Source organism: Magallana gigas, chromosome 8, assembly GCF_963853765.1.
Source record: "Magallana gigas chromosome 8, xbMagGiga1.1, whole genome shotgun sequence".
Lineage (NCBI taxonomy): Eukaryota > Metazoa > Mollusca > Bivalvia > Ostreida > Ostreidae > Magallana > Magallana gigas.
In genome coordinates, this window is record NC_088860.1 from 32,616,002 (window position 1) to 32,638,692 (window position 22,691).

The 22,691-nt window shown below is 33.2% G+C and overlaps 3 protein-coding genes across 4 annotated transcripts in view; 2 read left to right on the top strand and 1 right to left on the bottom strand.

Moving 5' to 3' along the window:
- Positions 1-402: 402 nt before the first annotated feature.
- LOC105326113 (glioma pathogenesis-related protein 1-like) lies at positions 403-5,049 on the top strand. The gene is made up of 6 exons (XM_011425982.4): positions 403-487; positions 823-879; positions 2,829-2,955; positions 3,496-3,599; positions 3,935-4,026; positions 4,472-5,049. Exons 1-6 carry the CDS (start codon positions 479-481, stop codon positions 4,566-4,568), a joined length of 486 nt encoding a protein of 161 aa, XP_011424284.2. The 5' UTR covers positions 403-478; the 3' UTR covers positions 4,569-5,049.
- Positions 5,050-5,315: 266 nt separating this feature from the next.
- On the bottom strand, positions 5,316-15,026 carry LOC105326112 (uncharacterized). Of its 2 annotated transcripts, XM_011425979.4 has the most exons (12): positions 14,900-15,026; positions 13,642-13,841; positions 12,900-13,052; positions 12,290-12,432; positions 11,920-12,060; positions 11,403-11,551; positions 10,433-10,462; positions 8,758-8,838; positions 8,212-8,356; positions 7,761-7,870; positions 7,223-7,335; positions 5,318-6,917 (listed from the first exon to the last, which is right to left on the bottom strand). In XM_011425979.4, the coding sequence occupies exons 2-12, from the start codon at positions 13,837-13,839 to the stop codon at positions 6,906-6,908; spliced, it is 1,275 nt and encodes a 424-aa protein (XP_011424281.3). In that variant the 5' UTR covers positions 13,840-13,841; positions 14,900-15,026; the 3' UTR covers positions 5,318-6,905. The 2 variants fall into 2 exon arrangements, with proteins under 2 accessions (XP_011424282.3, XP_011424281.3); XM_011425980.4 differs by lacking the exon at positions 10,433-10,462 and having other exon boundaries at positions 5,316-6,917.
- Positions 15,027-15,189: 163 nt separating this feature from the next.
- LOC105345640 (calpain-5) overlaps positions 15,190-22,691 on the top strand; it is an 8,747-nt gene continuing 1,245 nt past the window's right edge. Inside the window, 12 exon segments of the mRNA XM_066068235.1 lie at positions 15,190-15,337; positions 15,497-15,698; positions 17,114-17,283; positions 18,122-18,253; positions 18,402-18,604; positions 19,277-19,460; positions 19,817-20,007; positions 20,329-20,406; positions 20,800-20,974; positions 21,301-21,420; positions 21,525-21,721; positions 22,259-22,392. Of these exon segments, the coding sequence (XP_065924307.1) occupies positions 17,122-17,283; positions 18,122-18,253; positions 18,402-18,604; positions 19,277-19,460; positions 19,817-20,007; positions 20,329-20,406; positions 20,800-20,974; positions 21,301-21,420; positions 21,525-21,721; positions 22,259-22,392 (1,576 nt within the window). The 5' untranslated portion in view covers positions 15,190-15,337; positions 15,497-15,698; positions 17,114-17,121.

Genomic DNA, 22,691 nt, shown 5'->3' on the forward strand with positions numbered 1-22,691 from the left:
CAAAAAAATGATTATTTTTTGGACAAGTGTACTATAGATTTACGAAGCAAATAATGATGAATTTTTATGACTGCATATTATCGTATTCGTAAATAAGATAATAAAGTAGATCAAGGTTGAAGTCCTGATTAAATATGCAAATTATCCAACACAATATATGCCAAATAGCCAATTGTGGAATATTAATGATATCACCTTAACCTTTACTACAAAGCAAAAATGTTTCTTCTTCTTTTCATTGTAAGTTCTTTGGATTCTTCATGATCTTGAATTTGAATTTTGCATAGTTAGCACATATAATTATCATCAATTTCCGGTGATTAATTAAATCACGTGCCTTTTTGTTATATATAAATACGACTGATATTTTGTTTGTTGATGTACTTTTTACAAAATGTTTCCTGCGTCAAGTTTGGTTTTATTATCATTTCTATCAGAACTTGTCCTTCATGTCTGGGCTGAAATTGATGCATCGGCTATGGTGACAGTGAGTAGTTTTATACAATACTATAGGCCTAAATGTGTTGTATAGTTATACTTCTTACACCATTGAAGAAAATATAAATAGTTACATGTAAAAAATATGTATCAAATGGATCTTGTTTACGCGCAATATATCAGAAGTTTTTTGATTTGTAAGGTAATGTATTTAAATTTTGATAGCGTTAAATTCCTCTTTTTTCTTAATTTCATTTTAATTTGGAACACTAAATTTCCAAACCTTTTGTACAAATATTAACATGTTTATGATTCAAATCGCTTTCATCATTTTTTTTTTATCATATACAAGTAACATGTCTTTTGTTGTCTATATCTTTAAAGGCTCACAACATGTTTCGACGTAATGTCGAACCCACAGCGTCTAACATGGTCGAGTTGGTGAGTACAATTTATGATCCATATTTAAAAATGTTTAGAATGTATTTCTATTCTATAAAGAAGTAAGGAGGTTTTATTCGAGCTATAATTGCGTAGCTACAGTAATCTAATAAACTTAAATTAAGCATAATATAAAAGTACATTATTGAAATCGGAATATGGTTCTTCCGAGTTCAAGTTTGCAACAGAATTGAATAAATTGTTTAAAGGGACTTGGACACGATTTGACTTAAAATTTTCAAATTTTGTTTGTTTATACTGATAAATATAGAAGTTTATAATATTATGTCAAAATTTGAAACTCAAATATCAAGTTATAAGCAAGATGCAGAGTTCATAATTCTTTTTTTTGTCAACAAATTTCGAATATAGTCATTATTACATATGTGTTGTATTGGTGTAAGTTTCAATCAAATGTCAAAATTTGAAACTCAAATATCAAGTTATAAGCAAGATACAGAGTTCATAATTCTTTGTTTTGTCAACAAATGTCGAATATAGTCATTATTACATATGTGTTGTATTGGTGTAAGTTTCAATCAAATGTATCTTTCTTTTGTTGATAATAGTATTTATGAAGATATTGAATTAGTTTAAATTGTTTTTACATGTCATTTTGTCTAAGAAATGGTAAAATTCTACATTACATTTTTTGTAAACAACTATAAGACTCGAGCTTTGTTTACATAACTATCAATTCTTACCTCTGTATCTCGCTTGTAACTTGACTTTAACATTCAATATTTTGGTCAATCATTTAAAATGCACCAGTAAACCATTTTATACATAAAAAATAAAAATAAAATTTTTGATCTCAAATCGTGTCCAAGTCCCTTTAAGAGGGATAATGAATTCAGTGATGTATTTTGTGATATATTTTGATACATGTTTAGGTAAAAAAAAATCTATTAACTAATTATCTGCATATCAGGCTTGGGGCGAATTACATTGTAAAGTAATGCATTACATTACCATTACTTCATGAATTTGGGCATTAAATTACCATTACCATTACTTGATTTTCTTGAAGTAATGCATTACATTACCATTACATGAGTAAAGTAATGCATTACCATTACCATTACTTTTTTTTAAAGTAAAGCTAATAAAGAGTTTTTGCAAATGTTTCAAATATACAACACTCTTTAACATATCTACAGCTTCATGCTCAGTATCAGGTTCAAATTCAATGAATAAACAAGAGTCATTCTTTATTTGCTCAATATATAATCATATTGTGGCAATATGAACAACATATTACATAAGTAAAATGATATTTATAGACATTGGCATGATACAATATCAGATTTGAAATAGAGACACAGGATAACATGCGTAACAAAAAACCATTTTTTGAAAGTAATGTTGCGGTTTTTAAAAGCTAAATATAGATATATCACCAGATTACACAAATCTTTATAATTTTAGACACTTAATTTTATTAATTTATAAACAGATGATTTTTCCCAGTTATATTTCTTAATATATTTTAATCGTATTTCTTTTTACGGAGGACACTTTAAGACAAAAGATTGCTGTTGCACTTCAAGATCGAATTTTCAAAGGGTTCATCTTTTGAATGCATCCATCTTCCGGGCTATACTAAATAAATGTTTTGCAGGAGCAGTCAAAGCTTGGACTGGAAAATACTGTTTGACGATTTTTATCTTAGGATATATTAAGTGCAATAATAGATTAAATACATAAATCTTGTATTTTCTATCAGTCCAAACTAATGTACAGTGTAATTAATATACAAGAGAGAGAGAGAGAGAGAGAGAGAGAGAGAGAGAGAGAGAGAGAGAGAGAGACAGAGAGAGAGAAAGAGACAGAGAGAGAGAAAGAGACAGAGAGAGAAAATAAGTAAGATTATTCTCAAATAGATCATAATATTGGAAGTAATATTGATTTTCATCATGGATGGACAGTGCATATTTATCATGTTTCAGCAATGGAACGATGGGTTAGCGAAGATGGCAGATCGTTGGGCGAGAAGATGTCAATTTGTTCACAACAGTAGGAGAAATAACCAATCAATGTTCAACTCCGTCGGAGAAAACCTCGCATATAGCTCTGGTAAGTACTACACACATGTACAAAGACAGCATCCAAAATAACGGCAGATATATTTAAGCTTACTTTCACATTTTCACCCAAAAAACAAATCCAATATTGTTTTGTTAATTTGATCTCGCACATAATTGAATAATGCAATGATACTTAATGCAGTATATACATGAATTGCAAGTGTATTTCAAGGTCATTTCAATACTTATTTGTAATTTTGAAATCCGGATAAAATTTTACCCAAACGAAACTTTATCAAGGAGTTCAAAAAATGTGAGTACAGAGTCAGTATAATGCTTAATTACAAGTTTTGCCTTTATGTTGACTTAATCCATTGATATAGATATGGCCTAATAAGTTGCGATATCTATAATGGGTACTCAATCTAATTAAAAATAGAACTTCCATCCGTTCGCCAGTTTCCGATGTTTCGCATGACATGCATGTCCATGTGACATGTCGAAAACTATACCAAGGGGCGGATGGAAGTTCTAATTTTAATGAAATTGCATGATGGGTACACTTTGTATTTTCTGAAATACATTGCAGACGACAGGAAGGCGGATAGTTACGTACAGCTGTGGTACAATGAGGTCAAGGATTTTACCTTTGAGACAAACGGCTGTTCCGCCGAGTGCTCACACTATACACAGGTAAATGTATAAAAGTATTTCTTACATAGTAAAATACGCATGTGTTATTCTGATTATTAAATACAGATGTAGAATACGTAAAAAACAAAAAACATGGCTATTGGTGCCCCTTGTAACTTTTGCCCTTCTACACTTTCAAACAGTTTCACCCTATCTTGAATTTGCCCTGATACAGTGTTGTTTAACGAGAGATAAAGTGAGACATTGAAATTCACCAAGTCTTAAATTTTCCCATTGATAAGGGGCGAAAGGGGCGACAATAAAGCGAGTATTGCCCTGTATGCAGTATCATGTTTTAAAGCTTAAACAAAACAAAATCCATCATCCTGTGTTAGGTTGTGTGGGCCACTACTGAATATATCGGCTGTGGGAAGATGTACTGTGCTAACCTTAAGGGGTTCCTAGTCGTCTGCAACTATGCTCCAGCGTAAGTATAAGTTTATCTTTACCAGTCCATTAATCAAAAAAGTCTTATATTGTACATTGTAGTTCCAAAATGGAGCAATTGTAATTTAAGACTATAATATAAAATCTTCCTCTTACTAGTATTTCAAGGGCAGACTTAATTTTCAGATAAAAACCCCTGTAGAATAAAAAACTTAAAAGAAGCACGCGGAACATTAATATTAAAACAATTTTTTTTATTTATCTTAATTTTCGGAGTCATCCTTGTCTATGATAAGATAACAGTATTGATTTATCTTATTTTTCATATTGAGATCGTAAACATCGATTTATTTTATTTCTTATAATCGAGATTGTTAATTTCTTCAATATCTATGATTAAACCCCATTTTTTCAGTAGACTAATGTACTAATGTATTAATGAAGTTGAAACCAGAATATATAAGGATATTTATGATTTTTTGTAGTGGTAACTATCCTACACAACCCTACAGGAATTGCCAGCCTTGCAGTAGATGTCCTGAAGGATACAGCTGTTCTGATAGGCTGTGTAGGCCTCCATAAATTTTCTGTTTATACAATATAATTACTTCTTTTAATACTGGATACAGAGAAATGTTCGCCCTCGTTATATTTTCGCCAATTTTACCCTAGGCTAGTTGTCAACAGGCGAATTTTCAAATTAACTTTAGGACTGGGCTAATTCCAATGTATTAAAGATTTAATATATCTTTAAACACAAATTCGTTTTGGCGAGTTCAAGACGGGGCGAAACCGTTTGAGAGAAGGGCGAAAATAACACAGGCGAAAATAACCCTGTATATACAGTAAGTGTACAACTGTGGTGTATTCAGATATTATTTGTATAGTTAAATCCATGCTCCTATCCATTTAACTTAAAATTGCTGGATTTGTTTTTATAAGTGTGAATGAATATTATGTACATGCCTTGTTTTTGCAAGTGTGAAGAATGCATAAATTTTGGATCTAGTCAAGTTAGTTTATTGTTTGGTATCTTCCAGTTTGTGTCCTTATTCAGTACTTGTACATGTGTAACTAAGATGTACTATTAGAAAAGCTTACTTATACTGCTGTACTTAGTAAGAAAATTTACTTTAAAAAAAGAAATAAAAGTGTATGCAAAGCTCTAAATTTTATATGTTATGCATGGATTTTTATGATGTATTGTTCTTCAAAGAATCTTTAGTTTTGCATGAAAAAGAAATTAATTACGATGAAAGGTTTGATTAACGATTTTTCTAAAATGATAACGATACTATCTGAAAAATTACATAATATGAAATTTAAAAAATAAGACTTAATTATTTATTTAAATAAATTTCATATCTTTATTACAAGTTTAAACAATATTTGAAAGAACATACTACATATGTAGTGCATGTAACGCGTATATCACAGAGGTTCAAAAGAATTAATAAGATTATAAACAAGATAACATTAGATTTACACTACAAAATAGAAAAACAGTGAAACAATGTATCAAAAAGTCAAAAACATGGTCAATCATCATTGAAACTCTCTCTCTCTCTCTCTCTCTCTCTCTCTCTCTCTCTCTCTCAGAATTCAAATCAATAAAAATGGACAAAAATCACAGCAAATATTCCACATAAGTTAACGGTATTCAAATACTCATATTGCTATACTAACCAGTTATTTGTAAAGTGTCCAATTTGAGGTAATGTTATTGTTAAACACATCTACTGTAAAAGCTTAAAAACAGGCTACTTCATTAACAATACATGTTACAGAACAAATACTATATTAGTTTGCTTACGGTGTGTTGAATACAAAATCATATTTGATGATACCATGAGATCTACTGGTCAAATGTATGAAGAATTGTACATTTAGATAAAATGTTTACGTACATAATTGCGAATAAAGCACCAATTGTGAGTGTTCACTACAGAATGTAATACAAAAAAAGAGCTTCCTTAAAAACTGGCAACTTTAAAGTTACTTTTGCCCCCATAAACTTGAAAATTACAATAAATTAACTTCTAAAATTGGTACGAAAAGAAAATGTTTTTTAAAATAAATTTCGACATTTATACAACGTGTACGTACATAAGCTTATTGAGGTATAATAATTGTTTTATCCACTAATTCAATGGCAAAGTTTTGTTGTTCGAATTTGGTTAAAGATTCATATAGTACTGGTGCAGAAGATCATTTTTAAAGCTGATCAGTTTTGCCTATACAGAAACAATAATCCTTTGATAAAACTTAAAAGTAAACATTAAGAGGGCTTGAGGGTCATGGCCAATTTTTGACCATAAGTATCTCATTAAACAAAGAGCTCTATATAAAGATATAGGAAACCATTCAAATTCTACAGTTAAAACATGTTGATTTTTTCTTTACTTAATAATAGTTTGTAGCTTAAAAAATTACAGTGTTAAACTTTCAATTTTACAGTATAAGGTAGAATTGATGGGTAATTTCTTGAACATCAAGCCTCCTTAACAGAAAGATATGTTTTTCAAACAGATATCCTTCCATGACTAGATTCTGATATCTTCCGTAATGCTGTGATATCAATGAATGGATGAACATGCATAAACCCTGTTCTAACCAAATATAGAGAGGTACATGTACAATCCTATATTAATTATCAAGATGATGCAGAAATGTCCATTTATGAACTTTTGCTTAAATATCATGATGATGGATATCTAATAATGCACATAATGACATCTTTGGTGAGGACAAAGGATTTCTGAGGTTTGTAAGTGGTTTGTTTATAAAGCAATGGTCTGAGGTCTGCACAGCTTCAATCTAAGCATCCATGAATAGGAGTCTATATTCATGCAGCAGATGACCTTCACATCTCCATGTTTTTTTATCCGTTGTATACTGGGATACAGCAATAATCCTCAACTATTTCTTTTTCTGGTGAAAAATAAACAAATTTATCAATATAATTCATATTATGTAAGGGCTGCCATATCTCTAGATCTGTAACCACACAAGTATCAAATTTTAAAGACATCCCACATGAATGAATTTAATAATTTGACCAAATTTAAAAATTGTTATTTTAAAAATCTAGTAAATATGAAGTTCTATAAACTGGAGTTTGCAAATCACAATAACATAATTATATGCATATTGCACTAATGTCTATATCTTTAACTTTAAATTTTATATCTATTAAAATCATATTTAATAAATGACTGAATCAGATGATCATGCACCTTTTTGCCTCCTTTCTTCTTTTTCTTGAGACCAGAGCCAAGTTTGAGGATACCATCAAATGTGTCCTTCTTTATCCGGCTGGTGACTCTCACCTTACAACCTCCCAACTTTTCTGAAAACATAGATCAAGTAACAATTAGTACACTTCATCAAGACACCTCAATTTTGTGAAGCACAATCATGTACGAGTACTTAATTTCTTTAGACATAAACAATGAAATGAACCCCACTTTAAATTTACAATCCAAAAAAGGAAACAAATCAATCTTATTTTCCAAATGCAAGGCACAGTTGTAGTTATTGCATCAGCTTTTTTTAATATAGGTTAATTGATCAAGATAAGCCTATCTTTGTATTTAAATACTGGTAAAAAAAAGATTTTTGAGTTTTCAGTGTTATCATGAGATAACATTTAACAATAATTCATCAAACTGACTATAATTTCATATCGGAAACTTTATGCAGGTGTGGGTATGAGTATTAATTGTCTAATACAAATGACTGTATTTCTGCAAATGTAATTAAATCCTCACTTACCAGTCTCTTTTCTATGCTCCAATGCATCTAAAACTTCCTTTGCAGCCATGTCTCCAATCAAATTTTTCTCCAAGTCTAACTCTTCAAAGCAGTTGGAAAACATTATCAGCCTGAAGTAGATGAGAGATATAAAGACCTTAGTCACTGTTGTAATCCTCATGCAATTATAGATTATCCATGAATGAAAAAGCACCATGAAAACAACTTTATATACAGTATGTATAGTGCATATTACATTCGCTTTTATGTTCTAAGTGATTTCTATGAGAAAAAACTTTGACCAACATATTTGCATATAATCATAATTAAAGGAGTCTTTGTAATTATAAAACATGAAAAACTTTTTTCTTAATAAATGCCAGTTAGGCCATAATTCCCAAGCAATTAATGATTAATTCATTTATATCAGTCCATAGTTTGTCCAAGTGATTATTTGTATACATGTACATACTTTTTAAGAATTCTGATCATTTGCAAGGGAGCTAACTCTTTCTTGAATGCGAGACCATCAATCCCGTTGTCTGCTACATGTAGTTTGTGAATCCAGGGTCCCACAGCCGGCGGGGGTGGTGGCTCCTTCTTCTTCTTTTTCTTGCCTTTTAAAATAAGTGATTGTTTCATACCCCTATAAATGCTGTTCCAATACTTTACAATCATGGGAAAAAAAAACCACAGGACCTCAGGCATATATGTTTCATACCTAAAGCTTGCTAATATACTATATACTCAATAATGATGTTATTATTTTTATTTTATTATTATCATTGTTATCAGATTGTATAGTTTTTTCAAACATATGAAAAATTGCAAAAAAAAGTTTATTATTAGATTATATCATTAATAAAGTACATTTATCTTTCATGAGAGTATTAATCACTTGACTATAGACACTGTATGTAACTGTTATTGTTGAGTTTTATCAGAATAGAAGTCAACTCAGCCATAGTTATAACTATATACATGTAGAAAATTAATCCATTAAAATCGAATAGCGAACCTTTCTTTTTCTTTTTCTTCTTTCCATCAATACCATCTTCATCTCCAGATAATCCCGAGGATCTGTAACCCTGTTCTCTCTCTGAATGAAAAGAACAACCAACCATTAGACAATCAATGGACTAGCAATGAGACTGCATGCGGAAATGGAGACTTGTATTTAAGCTAATTAATTATCAATGAAATCTAACAATCTTTTAAAGTTATTACATGTATTAATTTTCTTAATCTATAATTAATAAATTCTAGTACATACAGCTTTTCATTTATAATAAATACATAAAATTTGTCACAATTTATTGTAGCTCAGAGAAGTGAAAAGAAATAAATATATTCAACTAGAACAATTTATTTCATTTGAAAACGAAAAATCGATACTGAAATATTTTGCTACAGATTACAACACTGATTTATTCATTTTACATGCATGTGGGTATAGCAAACAAGGAAAGCTTTAATTCCTATTATCTACAGACTTCATACATGCATTGATAGAACAACAAAAGCCATATTTAAACTCTGCAGCTCTGTGAATAGACTGCCACCAGAAAAACTGATATTCCAAAGTGTGCATTAAATTTATGTTAACTATAATGTACATCAACCACCATTGCTATATTGAACATTTTCAACCTGTTTTAACTTTTTCCATTGCCAGTGAGCAAATCTTGTCACTTAAGGTGCGGTCACGCGATGCGATTTTACATCAGATTTTCAATCGACTTGCTCAGGTAAATTGATTGGAGTCGATTGTTGAGGTGGTCAAACAATACGATTTTACAATCGATTTTCAATTAATTAAACCTATTCGATATTTTTGTTGTACAGTGAAACATTCTGATGTCACGATTCTCGCTAGAGACTCGATTGAAAATCGGACGCACTTCAGATTTTCATTTGACTTCAGACTTTGCTTTCGACTTAGGTGGTCACATGATATGATTTTAGTAAAGCCAATCGGATGAGAAAATCTGATGGAAAATCGTATTGTCTGATCGCACCTTTAGACAATTGTCTCGTGAACATGGACAGCAAGGTTCTAGGTTTGTGCATGCATGCTCCTTTTTTTCATGTATCAGAAATATGTTGTACCAGTTCTTGTACAGACATTTCAATTTTTCATGCTTTAAATATGTAAGTGCTTCTTCTTGGCTTTCTTTCTCTAGATGCACATGCATGCATGCTTTAGTTGTGATGTCTACCTACTGTTGGTCTAATCATTTCAATATTTTTTAAGAGGAAGAGTAGGGTATTGTGTTGTACTTTCCACCACCTTTGCTTTGGTATAGGTTGGACAACCAAGTCCAGGAATGCAATCAAAGGAACAATTAAGCTTGTTATCCATCACCCCTGGGGTTTGCAACCATGCAAATCAGAATTGTTGAACAGAGACAGGTTTTGAGAGTAAAGGTATTAACTGTTAGTGAGAGAGAGAGAGAGAGAGAGAGAGAGAGAGTAGTCTTACAACTAAACTGTGTTATTTAATTCAATCATAATGATTAGATGTACTACATTAATCTCCATAAATGAAATAATTGTACTTTTTCAAAAGAAACGAACAAAAATTCAAGAGAGAGAAAGAGAGAAAGAGAATAGTCCTATTCCATGAATAGAAGGCATATCATGAAACAGAGTTCAAAGAGAATATGGATATAAAACTGGAGTTCAATACGTACCACGTTTTTGTTGAGGGGTAAGCTTACTCTCTGTTTTTGTCAATTAACAAATGTAAAAAATCTAGTTATCAAGCAATATATAATAATTGTAATTTTAAGTAGTATTAATCTATCAATTATTTAAAAACATGCCATTGTCAATTAATGTACATCATATCACATGCTCACACCTGTCAAATTATCAACGAAACACACACACAACAGTTATAGAATTCACATTCAACATTACACATACAGCACCGATCAGACCCAACCTAACACCAGGGTAAACCCCAACTAAACCCCGGGTTTACTTTCTGGGTTTACTTTAGGTTTACTTTTTGAAAATTTGGGTCCACTCGGGGTTTACTTTGGGTTTACTCGGGGTTTACTTTAGGTTTACTCGAGAATTGCTTTTGGAGTCAACTATACACACTGAAGTGTGAAGCAGACCTGTATTTTATCTTATCATCCTACTGTCTGTAATTCCTGCCCCTTGCATATTCCAAATACATGTACACATGTAGCGTCTGCTTTCAGGGTATTCTTTTGATTAGGGTTTACTCTCTGTGTCCACTCTGGGTTTACTTGGGGTTTACTCTGGGTTTACTTGGGGTTTACTCTGGGTTTACTCTGGGTCCACTCTAGTAAACCCAGAGTAAACCCAGAAAGTAAACCCAGGGTTTAGTTGGGATTTACTTTCTGTTAGGTTGGGTCTGATCGGTACCGTATTCTAGCATTTTAAAATATTAACTTAATCAATGAGTTTTATTCATCTATGGATGAAGTAAAAAAAAATTAAAGTATTAGAGAAATAATAATACCAGTAATAAAACGAAGATGAAAATTACTGTGTGCTATAATAGTTGAATCAAACAAATGATGTATACTTCTATTACATGTATCACACACTAATTAGTTTCAAACTTTAGAGATTCTATCCAATCACAAACTCTTTTATTTTCATCCAATCACAAACTCTAATACATACCTCGTTCAGCTTTTTCAGCCTCCTCCTGGAGTTTTTTGGCTGCCTCCTCTGCTCTCATTGTGGACTCATAAAAAGCCTGTTCCGCACACAAGCTGATGAGATTAACCAACCCTTTACATTCTAGATTGTTTCCATCCAAGTACAGCTCCCTACAACAAAATGTAGAAACTATTTTTAAAAAGTCTATTTAATATGCTCTCTCTCAGATTACTGTTCCAATCATGATGATATTTAAAGCAAATGCAAATTGTTTTCGAAAAACGTTCGGTACAATCAAAATTGATGTAAGAGAATCAAAAACCTCATAATTCTTCAATGGTATGCATGTCATCTCATCTTAGAGAGAATTTTACAATACATAAAAACCAGATTTCTAACCAAGATTTTTGACATGGGAAATGCAAGTAAATGGTGTTACTTGTTATATTTTCGTTTAGCTCATTACTATTACATGTATGTCTATTTGATACAAATATAATTAATGTAAAATTAAATGTTAGCTGCACAAAACCAGTACCTGACTGCTGTTTTGACCAGCATTTTCCCTAGGATGTCCCCGCTTTCTACCCCCAGATCACAGTAACACATGCTCACAGAGAGTAGGGTGATGTTCCCCTCCATTCCCTTGCAAAAACAGCGAGCCCCTTCATCTCCAAACCTACAAAGATAACACTGGACAGTTAAGCTTGAACCCCATCACAATGATACTAAAACAGAATGTCAATCAAAATTATTGAAAATAAAGCAATTCTATATTTTTAAAAAAGAATAATGCACTTGTGATATTGTTCTTTGTTTTTCCATAAAGTGCATAACTATGATGTTAAAAATACGATAGTTTATAACTGATGTGAATGGGTACAGCAGAGAATAGAAAGGTTTCTTACTCATTGTAGTCCAGAGTGACAGAGGTCAAGGTGGAACAGATGTTGAATGACCGGGTCAAACGCTGGAGGGAGTAACCCTCTAGGAGACAGTCCAGGAACTCTAGGTACCGCAGGGGATAACATCCTTTCTCCAACAGCAAGGCCTGTAATGTACATGAAACTATTGACAAGTCTTTTGCCTCATACAAGGAGGATGCTCTGTTATTGGATAAAATGGATCATGTGAATGTCTATGAGTTTTTGCAGAAAGAAAGCTGTAAAATTTAGACAGGAACATGCGCATTTGAGAGGGTAGCGAACAGCTGATTTCATTCAGAATGGTTGTGCTGGTAAAGCCCATAGCCACCTAACATCTGTATATCAACAGGACAAACTGTATAGACAGTCAATAACAAAACTTATAGTTAACTTGCCTTTATCTAAATTAAGATAATTACATGTCAGTAATAACTTCGGAAAAGTTTTTAATCTAGTTTTATATGGATTCATGCATATGTCTTGTGTTGGAAAATTTTCCAAATTTACATAGAAGACTGGGTATAAATATTTACATATAATTATATGATGATTCAGTAAATTGAACTTTTTAATTGTGTCATCATATCCTTACCACAGTGGCCATGTTTTCGTAGGTCATTGGGTAGTTCCACACATATAGATCCTGTATGTGGATGTATCGCTCCTGTCTGAAGGCAGCAATCAGTGGTTCCAACAGCACCGGCAGGTCTCCCTCCTTCTCCAAAGGCACAGGCTCCAAGATGAACTGTAAGCCAAAGGGAGGAAACACATTTACATCCAGTACCAGTATGAATTATGTATATGAACATTCATATGAAATATCAATTTACAATCTGTAAGTACAATCAAACCTTGTTATTTCAATCTACTGTAGATTTATATTTAAACGCAAGTAATTAATATTGGCATAAAATTGCGAGAAACACATATCACAAATTTTAAAATCTTGCTTTTAGTTTTAAGAAACTATGGTAAAAATTAGGTATTCACAATTTTATGTTCTCAGAATTTGATGGAAAACAGCTGAATTGCTGAATCAATAAGCACTCGCGTAAAATAAGGAATAAGCAAAAATAGGATAAACCTGATCTGTTATTTTCTTTAATTGTGTAAGCCACTTTTTTTGCAAATTTAACAGTTTTTAATGGCAAAAAATAACTGAAGAAGTTTCTGCATGTAATGTTATTATATTTTTTGTGACGACGGGTATGGTAGTGAGTTAGCGACTACAAAAATTGAGAAAACTAGATAACTCCAAAATTAACAAAATAAATCATACAACATTGTACATTTCCAAACACATATAGATATGTATACGATAATTATATACATACTGTTGACAGAACGGTTTCATTCTCCTTGCAGGCTCTCAGGGCACTTTTGATCCGAGGACTTATCTGGGACTCTGTCAGCCCACAGTTCCTCTCGTAGCTTTTTAGGAGACTGTGAACAATGTCCTCTGCCCCTGCTATGGTCTTCTTAGCCTTCTTCTTTCCTTTTCCCTTACCCTTTTTTCCACTCTTTTTGGGCATCTCTGTAAAGAAATATCTTTTTTCATGAATAAATCAAAGATTAAAAGAACTCCATTAAATGTAAATAACAAGGTAATAAATTTTATTATATTATGTTGCAAACAGTATATTTTTTCATGCTTGTTGCAAAGTAGAATTCCAAATATGTGTGGCCTTCTTAGTCATTTAAGAATGAAATATTACATTGAAAGGTGTGTAGCAATACACAATTCAAAATTGTTAATTTTTGATAACCAATGGTCGCTCTGGAAAAATATTTTTGAACAAAACTAGTTGTGTTATATTTTATCTTTCTATTTTTTTTAGTATCAAGAGCAGTAATTGATTAAGTTATTCCATTTACCTGTGTAAATTTTAAAGCATATTACTTTACTAATGTGAATGTGTGTGCATGTATGAATGGGTGGTGAAAGGAAACAAAAATTCATTGTAAAACCTGTATATATCTTAAAAGTGTTTATGAAAATACAATGAATAAATGTTAATTAAAAAAAAAAAAAAAAAAAAGAATAAAAGAACTGTAAAATCAATAAATGAAATTGTAGATATCTTTCTAAAATAGTTTTTCTTATATTATATATTTTTTTCCAAATCAATTTAATTTTCATTCCAAAAGTGTTTATCCAATAGATAGGTTACAAATAAATGGATGTAAACACACAATGCAGTGTTTACCCTTATCTTAAGGGAATGAAATGAAAAAAAAATAATTTAAGTTTACTTTGTGTCAGTTGTGTGACTAAAGGGAATCAGAGGAAATTCGGGAATTTCAATAGGAAAAAGTAATAGTCTCTTTAGTAGAGATTGATAACATTTAACGTGACTATGAAATTTGTTAGATTTAACAATCATAACGCATAATCATATCTAAACGCTAAACTTAACAAAATTAGGGGCATGTTGCTTTAATTTTGCTGTTAGAGCTCTGATGCCAGGACTGCGGACATACATTACAGAAACGTTACATGCAAGAGGCTGACGCAGCGGTTTGGTCAATTGAGTTTGTTTCGTTATGTATATTGAAAATAAAAGTACGTCCGATTTAAAACAATAAACTTACTTCAAAAAGGATTTTTAAAAAGTCTTCTCAACAACACATTAGACTACGATTTTAGGTCCCGCTAAATCAACCGTTCTCTTTGTTGACTGTTGTTACGGTCTTTTTAAACCGTTAAACCCAGAAGAGCTCCACAAAGTAAAGACAACTGTGCTTTAAAAAGTGGTTGGTAGATAGAATGGAGGAGACCAGAATAGTTTTATCGGAATTTAAATACATTCGTTTTCGTGAAGCACGTTAAATGAATTTAGCAAATTTATTAATTAATTAATAAAGTTTACTGGGAATTTATTTAAGCGAGAACAAGAACATCATTGTCGTCAGATGCAAATATTGCAAGTGCCCGTAACAACAGATTGTTTAAATCAGGGCACAGGGGTCCACCAACAATAGCTGACAAAGATAGTTAGTGCTTAGAATGGATAGAATGGAAGATAAGATGTAAGATAAGATAGACTCTCTCTCTCTTTCTCTCTCTCTCTCTCTCTCTCTCTCTCTCTCTCTCTCTCTCTCTCTCTCTCTCTCTCTCTCAGCCGACTGTCAATTTTTATCATATCTATATGTCTTCACATTAATCTGAAATCTTAGATTAAATTAAAGGCAAGTCTGACGAAGTGGCTCTGCTGCCGTTCGTTAGATTTAACAAGTGATGAAGGCCTGACAACATCTCTAACACTGGCGAGTGTTCTCTGAGTCATTGTACATCTGTAGATCTATACCGACAACAAAGGACCACCTCTCCACACAAAGGAATCCCCACCAGTTCAGGCTCTTAGACTCAGGCAAGCAGACTAGGTGGAAGGTAGGCTAGCTATGTCTTTTTTAATGCAGTAGATCACATCACTTTGAAAACCAATAATTCATAAACTTAGATGAAGCCTTTTTTTGTCTCTGATGAATGACAGACTTAGTTTTGCATGCAACGGATTAAACAGAAGTTTGGTCGTTTTTTAGAAAGTACAATTTTTGTTTGCAAAAAGTAACAACCGTAATTTTCTTGCAAACACTTATACACATTTACCATGTTCCATTTTAATTGTTGGTCATTGGAAAAACTGCGGGGGAGTGAAAGGGGGGAGGGTAAATCAAATGGCGCAGGTGGTTTGTAGAAGCTCAACAAAAGATACATAAAAATAAACAAAAGAAATAGGCCTGCAACACTGGCTCGCACATGTTTGATATTGTACATGTATGTAAACATTTGTGCACACGGGCAATTCCAGATGATTTGCAAGCACGTTTGAGATCTTCAACGTTGAGAAAAAACACTCAAAACCCGGAGATTTGTGCAGGAGATAGGCAAATTATCGACGGCTGCAAAAATTGCTGTCAAGTTCAGTATAAACATTAATTCTGAAGGGCGGCGGGCAACAAGAACTATGGGATTGCTGTTTTTTCCTCCCTCTCTCTCTCTCTCTCTCTCTCTCTCTCTCTCTCTCTCGCTCTCTCGCTCTCTCGCTATCTCTCATATTGGAAAATGTATAGTAAAGCATGAAACAGGGAAGAAAATGTTCTTTAATATGTTGCCAATTTAAAGCAATTTAAAAATAAAATATTAAATTACAAACTATAATTTGTCGGGAAGTAGATTTTTTTTAGTGCAGATTGAAAAAATAGTAAAGCACACTAGATTTACATGTTTTATCTCTCTCTCTCTCTCTCTCTCTCTCTCTCTGATCTCGAAGAGCAGCAAAATATCTATCTGTCGACACCACCCAGTTTTTTTTGTTCCACATCTGTAGCATTTTCTTAAATATTTTGTTGAGAAAAGAGATTAAAAGTTTGTGCGAGTGTTATTATAGATTCAAAATGTAAACAAAACACTGTGTACGTCTGAGGAATGTGGAACTTTATTTGAGTCGCTGAAATTGTTCTTGCTGACTCAGTTTAATTGCTTCACGAAAACGTTTGTTTCTTATCAAGGATTTCTCCACCGCTATGTGTACTTTTTGGCGAACTTCATGTGACTGTAAAATTATCTGCCATATCCTTCATATTTTGATTATATAAAAGAGATAATATATAAACCCTGAATTAGCATGCCAGGTATGCATTGGTGCATCGCCCCTAAATATTCATCAAAAAGGAACTGAAGATATATCAAAGAAATGAATGGCAAATAAAGTCCATGAAAAACATATGATGCAAAAAAATTAAGAGGAATGAAATGAATGGAAGCCAGTATTATTTTATTGCTTTGCAGATTTTTCTCAGTAGCCTAGAGAATGGTGTCGGCCAAACCATACAAAGGTCAGAAATACCAAAAGATAAAGAAGGAATGTATCAAGAAGAAGACGCTGTTTAGGGACAGCGAGTTCCCTCCCGAGGGCCCCTCCCTGTTCTACAGCAAGGCGGCTCCTGCGGACATAGTCTGGAAAAGACCCGGGGTAGGTATACTTTTACAGTATTTTGGGTTTATGACCTCATGGACTTATAAGTCACAGCTGTAAAAAGGCGTTTTGTCTTCTACTTGCTTATCGTTAGAGGAAAACTTCACAACCAATAGATCGACGAAGATTGAAATCTACTCATCAGGGCGTTTTAAACAAATTCACATTTTTTTTGTACACCAAGTATGTTAAAATGTACGTGGAATATCATGCACACATGTACAGTATACATGTAACTCCTTGTGCCATCAAACTTTATATAAAATATATTTATTTTTAACAATATTTCATTCAATATAATATATTGATTGGGATTAGGCAGTAGGCACAGCCTATTTTAGCCCTCTTCCTAATATAAAATATATAGCTGAAGAAAAATTAGAACTGCATATAAATACCATAGGCGGGGGGAGTGGGGGGGGGGGGCTTAGCCCCCCCCCCCCACTTTTTTTGCCAAGTTAGACCTAACCATTAAGCACATAGCAGAATGGAGGGTTCAGCCCCCCCCACTTTTTTACATAATTGTTTCGTAATGTACGTTTGAAAGATTGAGAAGTTGGAGTCAAAGGCATACTAGTCCCCCCCCCCCCCCCAATCTTCGCTAGCCAAGGGTTTAAGATCCATTCTGCTCCTTGTAGAATTAGGTTTTTTTTCTCTCAATATTTCTGAGGATCAGCCTAGCCTCCCCCCCCCCCCCACTTTCAATTTGCTGCCGACGCCAGTGAATACATTTAATCATCATATACATGTAATTTACGTGCAAAATATAAGTACATATGTAGGCAGGATACCAGTCTGAGAAACAAATTATAAATTGCGCTTTATTTTTTTCCAGGATATCGTTTCCAATCCGCGCTTTTTCACTGAAGGTCGTGGAGCAGACGATTTCTCGCAAGGCTCCTTGGGAAATTGTTGGTTCGTCGCGGCGTGTGCCTGTATTGCAGAAAGGAAAAACCTTTTGCGAAAAGTATGAATTTTTAATGAGTTTGAATTCAAAATCATTTTGAAGTCTGGACATCTAAAAAATTAGAAATTCATGTTCTTACCTTGAAAACAATTTCTTTTAACACTAAAACAATTCTGGCACATTTTAAGCGCCAACTTCCTATTCGCAGATTGTACCGGATATTGAGAAACAAGACTGGGCAAAGGGCCGGAAGTACGCCGGAATATTCCATTTCAAGTTCTGGCAGTGCGGAGAATGGGTCGATGTCGTCATAGACGACTTTCTTCCCACCCGACAAGGGAGACTAATCTTCATGCACTCCAAATCAAGAAACGAATTCTGGTCGGCGCTACTAGAGAAAGCGTATGCAAAGTCAGTTGCTCGAGTATCTCTTCCATCACACAATAACACTTATCTGTTATTTAATTTGTACTTTTGGGGGTTTTTTTTGTAACGAAGGTCTGTTGTTTTAGTAAGCGTATCAAAGTTTTATTACATTGTCAAGCTTTATTAAATCTATGAAGAATCTTTAATGTGTTAAGATATATAGCAATTTTAAAGCAATATGAGCTGCATTTTCATGCTGAATTTTTTTTTACGAAAATGTTATTTTCTACTGAAATTACAAAAAACATCATGGTTTATTGAATTTCTGTTTTCATATTTTCTGTGGGAAAAGCCTTCAAGAAGCCTTAAATGAAGCAAAATTGAATTATTGTCGTCCTGTACAAAAATTGATCTGTTATATATTTCTTAGAAGAGAAATCTCTCTTCTGACAAAATTTATGATTTTTTCAAATCTTGAAAATCATAAAAGTTTAAGTTACAGGCAGACTTATCATACTAGCAGGTTTTTGCAGCAAAATAAATTTCTAAAAAATACAGCTTATATTTAAAAATATTTTTTTTTTGGTACCATGCACCCATCTTATACAACATTTGGCGTTTATCGACCGTCATCATATTTACATGTAGTTACATATCTTTTGTATGTAATTTTACTCAATGATATCTTCATTTTTGTCGTGGATGACTTATTTTTAGATTATTTGGGGGTTACGAGGCGCTGGTGGCCGGAAAAGCCAAGGACGCCATGGTCGACATGACAGGGGGCGTGGCAGAAGGGATAGAAATCAAGGACTACAAAAACGAGGAGGAGAGAAAGAAATTGTTCAAGATTCTACGTAAATCAAAGGAAAACATGTCGTTAATAAGTACATCTATTGCAGTAAGTAACCAAAGTGATACGGCGTTATTATTTAGTTAAAATCCATGTAGATGGTGGAAGAAGCGAACTTGCAAAGTGACAACTGCAATGGTCTTGTGATTTCTTGATTCGAAGGTCAGACACCAGAGATAGGTGGCGTGTTCTTATATACGTAGATGTTTTGTATGATAATCATGTAGGATATAAATGGTTCTTAAAAACTATTGAAATATTCATTGACCTGAGGTCAAGGTCTTGAAAATGAGGCTAATGTACGTAGGCCGTCGTCAGCATCAACACTCATACAGAAAACATATAACACCTAACAGACAGAATATTTTGTATAAAAATCAAAATCTTTTTACCTGAATTTTAAGGCAGTAGGAAAAGAGATGGAGGAGAAGCTATCATGTGGTTTGGTGAAGGGCCACGCCTACAGCGTGACGAACGTCCGGAAACTAAAACTTGGGACGGGCCTCAAGTCCATATTCAGCCGAGAGAAAATCCACATGATCCGGTGTCGTAATCCGTGGGGAGGATCTGATTGGAAAGGGGCTTGGAGTAACGGGTTTGTATTTGTATGAACCAAAAATGTAAAGAGTAATTAGACTAAGTGTCCCTTGTAAACTGTAAATACAAACTGGCTCTGCCGTCTTCAACATTTTTAAATTACTTTTATAAAACTCAGCTTCCAATCTGAATCCTAGAAAATCACACGTCTGTGAATTTGAGGTGAAATTTCGATTTGAGGCGAATTATTTAGTTGAGGAAAGTTGGTGACGGCGGAACCAAATCTCTTGAATATGCCAGTGTTTATCGGTAGTTCACACTGTGATGAAAGCAATCTACTATTTGTTTCTCACAACAAGGATGATTTTATTCTGTTAAGATCTCCAGAATGGAAGAAAGTAAGCGATAGCGAGAAAAAGGAGCTTGGTCTTACGTTTGCAGACAATGGAGAATTTTGGTAAGAAGAATTCAAACACTAGTAGTACGAGCAGACTGATGATCTTAACTTAAAAAAAAAATCTGATTGAAATCAGATCTTCGATGCTCCAGATTATCGATTTCTCGCTCCAAAATGTCACTACAATACTGTATGTCGCGATGATATGTCAAAGTCACTACGATTTGTCAATACAATACCGGTATCGTGCGATATTTCGCTATGTATCGTTAATCGGGAGCATCGATATATCGCGATGTGCAAATCGGGGACACAGAAGATCTGATTTTAATCAGATTGTCATAATCTCATGAGAAGATGTTACAATGGTAATGGCTGGTACATAAAAATGTAAGATTTTTCCAAAACAGAACGTGTATTTTTTTTAAATAAGAGCTGTACTCTGTCTTGTAGGATGTCGTTTGAGGATTTCTGTCGGTACTTTACCAGCATCGACATCTGTCACATGATTAACACTTCCTTCTTCTCGACGTCCAAGACATGGAAGGAAGATATAGTGGAGGGAGAGTGGAAGAGGAACCATTGTGGAGGATGCGGCAACAACAAAACATTTCTAGAAAATCCTCAAGTAATATTAACGTTGTCATTACCAGGTCCTATAGTATAGGTTCCCCGTTATATATTCGGGTTATGGCTCCGTAGAAAGCAGATCGAACGAGAGTGAGGTTTTCCATTTGCCATGTTTAAATGATAATAGCTGTCATTGAAAGGACGAAAATCAAATACCGGTTAATTCCAAATATGATTGCATAAAACAGAATTTTGCTCAGAATTGAGCATGTTGCTAAAACGAAATTTATCCAATAGACCGACAAACTAAAAACATGAATACTAAAACCAATTTTGAATCGATGGTTTTCTTAACTATCAAAACAAGACGTTTAACTTTTTCAGTATATGTTTGAAATAAGCGGTTTTGAAGAAGAAATCCTAGTCTCTTTGGAGCAATTTGACAGACGCACGGAAAAAGTCAAAGGAAAGTCCAACTACACTATAGGTACCACCATTGTCAAGGTAAGATATTTTTATTGTATATTGAATTAGAATTAGTCGTGCGTTCCAGACTGCTAAAATATTTAACTTTTGTATACATCCCTCCAAGTTCACTTTCTCTTCAGGCAGATGTAAACCGGAAGTACAGGATGCACGATAAACTAGAGAGGGTGCATTCTGGGCCGTTTTCTAACGCTAGGAATGTGTTTGCCCGTGTGAACGTGCGTCCCGGACGTTACGTCATCATTCCGTCCACGTTTGAACCAGGTTGTCATGGGAAATTCATTCTCAGAACATACAGCAGCAAGGGACTGAACCTTCGGTATGATGAAATAGTTCGAGTATTAATTTATTATGACTTAATTGCAAAAATTGAGAATTATAAATGAATATTGACTGAAAGACATCTATTTGGCTGATGTTATCAAAACAAATTGAATATGAGCTGTATATGTAAGAAACTAATATACGTATATGTTTGCAAATTGTGATATTTTGCATGTACTTACCTGAACCTTTCTTACCAAAGATTGGATTGCCTCAAAATAAGTTAGTGCATTTCTATACTAGGGAATACTGTAAATGTAACACTCACAATTTTTTTTATCACAATGACAATTTTATAATTATAATTCAATCAGAGTCTTTGGATAGCATTACCCAGAAAAATGTTTTTAAAAATCGTTGAATACCGTATAACTATGATAATTATATATTCTTAATAGTCACAAATTTATTTTAAAAAATAGTCAAAAAATAATTGTACGTATTTCGAGATCAAAGCGCAATTAAATTATTCAACCGCAAAAAAAACCAAAACAGTTAATATATATGATAATCAAACTTGTATCTACTTCAGAGAACTGCGATTGGACGAGCCTGTCCCGCCCACTTTGTGTGGGATTCCCTCTACTCTCAAGAAGAAGAAAACTTGCGCAACGCAGGTCACAATGGTAAGAGGCGAGGAATTTCCAGGAAACGGAAAAAAAGGCGGTAGGTTTGCATATGCGTTCATAGGACTGTGCTCCATCTTTTATCTGAATTTTGTCAGTTTTTGTATATTTTGTTGTGTTTAAAATTTCAATTGGTAAACTGAAGTTTGGTTTTAGAGGAAGAATATTAATTTATATAACATTTGAATTAATGGTTAAAATTTCTGAATTAGTCGTGTTTTCTGTTTTCTGAATATTTAGCTATAATAGCTTATATTTTAACATACCAAAGTCGCTACTTTATTACATGTACAATGTAATATTATATTACATCTTGCTATACATGTAGCATAGTATAGA